Genomic DNA, 5,155 nt, shown 5'->3' on the forward strand with positions numbered 1-5,155 from the left:
CGTTCGCCGGTTTCGCTCGCTAGGCTTTGTTTTCACTTAACGCCAACAGCCGCCCGCCCCCCCCCCCCCCCCGTGGGGTGTGGAAGGGAGGAAGATCTGCGGGGCGTCTGCGTCATGCCAGTCATGGCCGAGCCAGTCGGTCCGCGCATTTGTGGCGAAATTGTCGAACAAAGCGCATCGTTGTCGCATCGCGGCATCCGTGTCACAGGAAACCGCAGAAGGACGTGCAGGACGCGTGGTGTTGTGGAGTGGGTTTTCGGGTGCGCTCACCGCGTGGTAATGGAAGCCGCCAGTACCGAGCATCCCGCCCCGTGAACCGTGTTTCCGTCCTAGGGAGTCCTCGCCGGTGCTGCGCAGTGAGCTGTACGTTGTCGTGTCCTGTGCGCTAGTGTCCCGGTGTGTGCGAATGGAAGGGCGTGCCCATCCGGGAAGGCTGGTGGTGGCTGTGGCCATCCTGACCGTGCTGTCCTTTCCGGGGCAGCACGCGGGGACTGTGAGTGGCGCACCGCTAACCAGCGACCTGCGGGAAGCGATCGTCGACGACGAATCATTGGATCCGGTCCGTTGGAAGGTGGGTGTGTTGGTGGGTAGCGTACAGTGTGTGTGTGTGTGTGTGTGTGTGTTCAATTAGGCTCAATCAATCAACATCATCAACATCGGCATCGCATCAACATTGCCACCACCGAATTGTTGGCAGGGAACCGGATAAATGAATTATTAAGTGAATTGTCCTGTGGTTGGTGGAAGGGTGGGATGGGTTGGCTGGGAGTGAAACGTCAAGGAAGTCCCGGAGTCTTCCCACGATCATTCTTCAATCACTCAACGGCTCAGCGGTTAGCACGAAATCGGCAAACGGAATTCGATACGAAATTGGCAAAACGAAAGACTTCAAGCGACGAACCCGAAAAAATTAATCGCTAATTTTTCTGTTGTATTTGGGTTATTTTCTGCCTCGATTACCCGCACGCGTGTCCGAGTCGATCCAGTTAGCTTTTTCCTGTGTGATGTGACCGGTTGGGGTCCGATTACGCCCCGCGGTTGCTTCCTGCATCACCGGCGACCGAGCGTAGCATTTAGGCGAGTGAGCGCGTGCGCGCTCATTTCTAACCGCGCCGCGTTCGCTAGCTCGCGTTATGCTCGCGTGCGTGTTCTTGTGTAAGGTTTTATGTCGGCTCGGAACGTCCGTGCACGCGTCCGCATGTGACGCGAGCCGGAGAGTGAAAGTAAAGCGATAAGGGCGGGCTCTATCGGTTGCTGAACGGGAGGTGGAGATGGGAATGCATGCGTGCCGCTTTAGGGCTCCAGAATGGGCCTTCCGCCTCTTGAGTCGGGCTTCGGGTGAGTCGTTTTATTGGCCCCCCCGCCGTATCGGAAGGCGATGAAGGCGTTTATTGCACGTGCGTAACGCACCGGTGCGTCGCGTGGAACGCGCTTTTCTCTTCCGATCACCGTACCCTTTTTTATCCCTCGGTGCCTTGGTTTGCCCCTAGTGATAACACCCTTGTCGGTTGCCGTCGGTCAAAGGATATCACCAATAAACGTAAAAGGAAAAAAGTAATATTTTAAAAGTAGTGTGTCGTCGACGCAATCGACGCGCAAGTTGCGCAACGCCACTGAACCGTTGCTCGGTGCCACAACAAAATGGAGCTGTCGGCGTGCGACATTTTAGTACGACTGACTTCCCATGCGCCTTAGCTCGGGTTAAGGGTCGCGCGGGCCGCGAGATTTGAACGCCAATCAGTTGTCACGGGTGCCGGTCACGTGACCAGCGCTGAAGCGCCACGTGGTTCTGTGGATTCGAAAGGAAGATCCATCACTCCTCGAGCTAGCGAACGCGGCACAACTCGGCGGCATCCTCGGGGTCTGGTCCGGCGGCGCGACAGTATGGGAGTGAATGGAGTGCGAACGAATTTGCACCGAAGCCGCCGAAGCCGCAGAAAGTGAATCGTTTGAAATGGGAAAAACGGGTTGGGAAGTGTTTGGGCCGGCAGCACGCAGCATCACGCAACCCGGCGCGCGTAAGACAAATGCGCGTCCGTCTGACGTCTGTCGACAGACGAACCGCGTTGTCAGAAGTGACACAAATCCGGCGACGTCACCTTCACTCCATTCGTTGCTATCAATCAAACTGGAGTTGATTGGGTGTTAAAGAAGGTTGAGTAATAAATAATGGTTATACAGGGTGTCTAAACTAACGTTCTTTTTATCATTTGGTATTAAAAAACAGCTTAATATTTAATTAAGAATATTATATTGTGCCGAATACCAGACCAATTGCCGGACCAGATACAATTGAAAATGTTCTCAAAAATAGGTCGACCGAATGGGCTACTGCCAAACCAATCGTGGTGGACATTTGACCAAAAATAGTTTTTCATAAAAAAATGAAAAATCAAGCTTTCAAATAAATGTTCAAGCATCGAAAAATATTAAGCCGTTTTCTGTTTATAGCCAAATGAAAAAGTACACGCTGATTTGCTCACCTTGTATTTATGCTTAAAAGAGGACTAAAAGTATTCGGACACGCAGTTCGGGGTGAATTCTGTGAATATAACTGTGAATTCTGCAACAATGTGTGACTGTGTAAATTATTGCTTAATTGCTCATCTCGAATCGATAGCTTAAGAGTGGATCTCGCCATGAGCCAGCATTGTTAATTTTTGGTGTATTTAAGGATCATTAATACAGATGAAATATTTTAAAAGACCACTTTTAAAACATCGTGGTTGTATCATGTGGTCCACATTATTTTACCTAATTTAGCTAATTCTATTAAATTGAGAGGGGTCTTTTCACATACTGGAAGGTTCATCAATGGCCACACGTTCTCACCGGTTGGCTGGTGGCTGGACAACGATGTTAATAACCTGAAAGCTTGATCATCCAAGAGAATCGCATGACTACTTCTGGCTTATGGATTGCTGCACTATCCTGTTGTACGAAAGGAAAAGAATCATTCAAGAAAGAACAAGTCTTATTGGTGAAGATTTACCAATAAGACTTATTCCTTCTTGAACATGCTTTTATTTCGTCATGTTTTATTACGAGCCTTTGGGTCACAACGACCAGGAAAGGCCATCACCGTGGAGTCGCGATTGGTTTTTGTGATACTTCCTGTGACAGCTTACTCTGCCTGATTAAACAAAATAGTTATCGATTTTAAAAAGTGTTGGAAATTTCATAACCTTGAAGTTTACGTCGGTGCATCGCTAATTTGAAACTTCACACACAGCCGATGAGCATGTTTCCATCAGACTGTTTGATCGAACCTTAAATAGAAGACGCTGACAGTGCTGTGCTCGGTTTGCATACATACAGGCGCTTGAACTGAAAGCTCCGCAAACCATCGAAACAAAACAAACAACTCCTATATGAACACATGGTGCCGGTTTCCGGTGCCGCGTGGTGATTGTTTCTATTTGTTCCCGACCCACAGGACGCCATCGGAGAGGACGTGTACCGGGCAAAGCGGGCAAAGTTGCGGCTCGAGATGTGGTCGGCCACCAATGCCATCATGGAGCTGTTGGCGAAGCTGAAGAGCGCTCGCCAGGACATCATCGCTACAACCACGACGACGACGACGACGACGGCGCCGCCGCCGACGACGACGACGACCGCGAAGTCTTACGTGAGGGTACCGAAGGAGCGGATCGCGCGCCACAATGGCGACGACGACGCGGACGTGCCACAGTTCAACCCGGACGGGACGATCATGCTGCAGCTGCCCGGGAAGCTGTTCGGCAACGCGACCAACTTCGTCCTGAGTGCGGCCAAGCTGTTCGGTGACTTCATTACGGTAACTAAACGGCCTAAAGGATGGGTCTATGGGCTTCGCTCATCGCTTCCGCTTTGCGTATCCCGTAGAACTCGGCTATCCGGACCGCCCGGTTCGTGCAGCTCTTCCAACCGATTGCCGGGCGCCATTTGTTCGTTCAAATTCCTACCCCACCGAGTCACTACAACGAACGATGAGAGCGGGAACGAGAGAGAGAGAGACAGCGGAAGATGCCAACAAAAGGGTGGACGACCAAGAAAAAGAGAGAGCGTGAGAGAGAGAGACTCTGAACGGAGTGTATTAAATTATTTTTATTCTTATCAACCAAACCGTGTCTGGTGACCAACAATAAATTATTTATCTAACCTTTTTTGTAACACGCAGCGTAACCACCTCATTGTACAGTGCCGGCCGCACTTATCGCAGCCACACGGGCTCAAACGTCCAGCTCCTTCGGGATGTCGATCATCAGATGGTAGCCAAAGACGGGCTGCAGGAAGCGCACCACCTGCGCAATCCGCACCGACGTGCGCTGCGTGTGTGCGGTGTGTGGAAGAGGGGGAAAAAGAGGGGAATAGGGGGAAAGCTCACCATCGCGGACCGCGGACCTTACCGTGATGAGCTCGGACACGACGTTGCGCAACCGCAGGGTGAGATTGGCGGTGGACGTGAACAGGTCGCTCGGTAGGTCAAGGGATACCTGGTTGCGGTTGAACGTGGGCAGGCCCTCGGTGGTGGTGGTCGGGGTGGTCGAGGTGGTTGTTGTCCTGCCGGTTGTGGTCTCGCTTTCCGTTGAGGAAGTGACCGGTTCGCGTCCGTCGTCGATCTCGTTGTTCTCCGTGACCTGGCCTCGGTCTAATTCTTCGCCGGTGTCCGCGATTGCCTTGCCCATGACCGGTGAGGGCGAGGGTAGAGTCAGCAGCATCACCACACCCACCCCCACCAACCTTTGCCACATCGTAGGCCACATCTTTTTTGTTTTTTTTTTGGGCCGGCCGAAGGCCGCAGGAGTAGAGCAGCCTGATCCCTCTGATGGCTGGTGCTGGGTGGAAACTTAGCAGTAGCAGTAGTAGTAGTAGTAGTAGTACTAGTAGTGGTGAGCTGTACGACCACTCCGACCGATGACGGCGACGTGCACTCGGATGCTCGAGAACGGAGCGACTGTCGGCGTTCGGTGTTCGTGAAGAACGTGATTCGCAGAGTGCAGCCTGCAGTCGACCGGCCGGCCGGCAGCTGCATAGTGATGCCGCTGCTCAAGGGCAGCAGCTACAGTCCCTGCAGCAAGACCAGCGGGCTCCACGAGGCGCCGGCGCCGGCGCCGCTGCATGATCCAATAAAGACCGTGGCTCACCGTGGCGTAACTGCAGCGGGATCGTATGA

General features: G+C 52.6%; 2 protein-coding genes across 2 annotated transcripts; one reads left to right on the top strand and one right to left on the bottom strand.

Moving 5' to 3' along the window:
- The first annotated feature begins 406 nt into the window (after nucleotides 1-406).
- LOC128278903 (uncharacterized) lies at nucleotides 407-3,972 on the top strand. The gene is made up of 3 exons (XM_053017630.1): nucleotides 407-571; nucleotides 3,437-3,796; nucleotides 3,865-3,972. The coding sequence occupies exons 1-3, from the start codon at nucleotides 407-409 to the stop codon at nucleotides 3,970-3,972; spliced, it is 633 nt and encodes a 210-aa protein (XP_052873590.1).
- Nucleotides 3,973-4,147: 175 nt separating this feature from the next.
- On the bottom strand, nucleotides 4,148-4,912 carry LOC128270119 (uncharacterized). Its single transcript, XM_053007527.1, has 2 exons — nucleotides 4,389-4,912; nucleotides 4,148-4,307 (listed from the first exon to the last, which is right to left on the bottom strand). The coding sequence occupies exons 1-2, from the start codon at nucleotides 4,743-4,745 to the stop codon at nucleotides 4,212-4,214; spliced, it is 453 nt and encodes a 150-aa protein (XP_052863487.1). The 5' UTR covers nucleotides 4,746-4,912; the 3' UTR covers nucleotides 4,148-4,211.
- Nucleotides 4,913-5,155: the final 243 nt, after the last annotated feature.

The sequence above is a fragment of the Anopheles cruzii genome, chromosome X (assembly GCF_943734635.1).
Source record: "Anopheles cruzii chromosome X, idAnoCruzAS_RS32_06, whole genome shotgun sequence".
Lineage (NCBI taxonomy): Eukaryota > Metazoa > Arthropoda > Insecta > Diptera > Culicidae > Anopheles > Anopheles cruzii.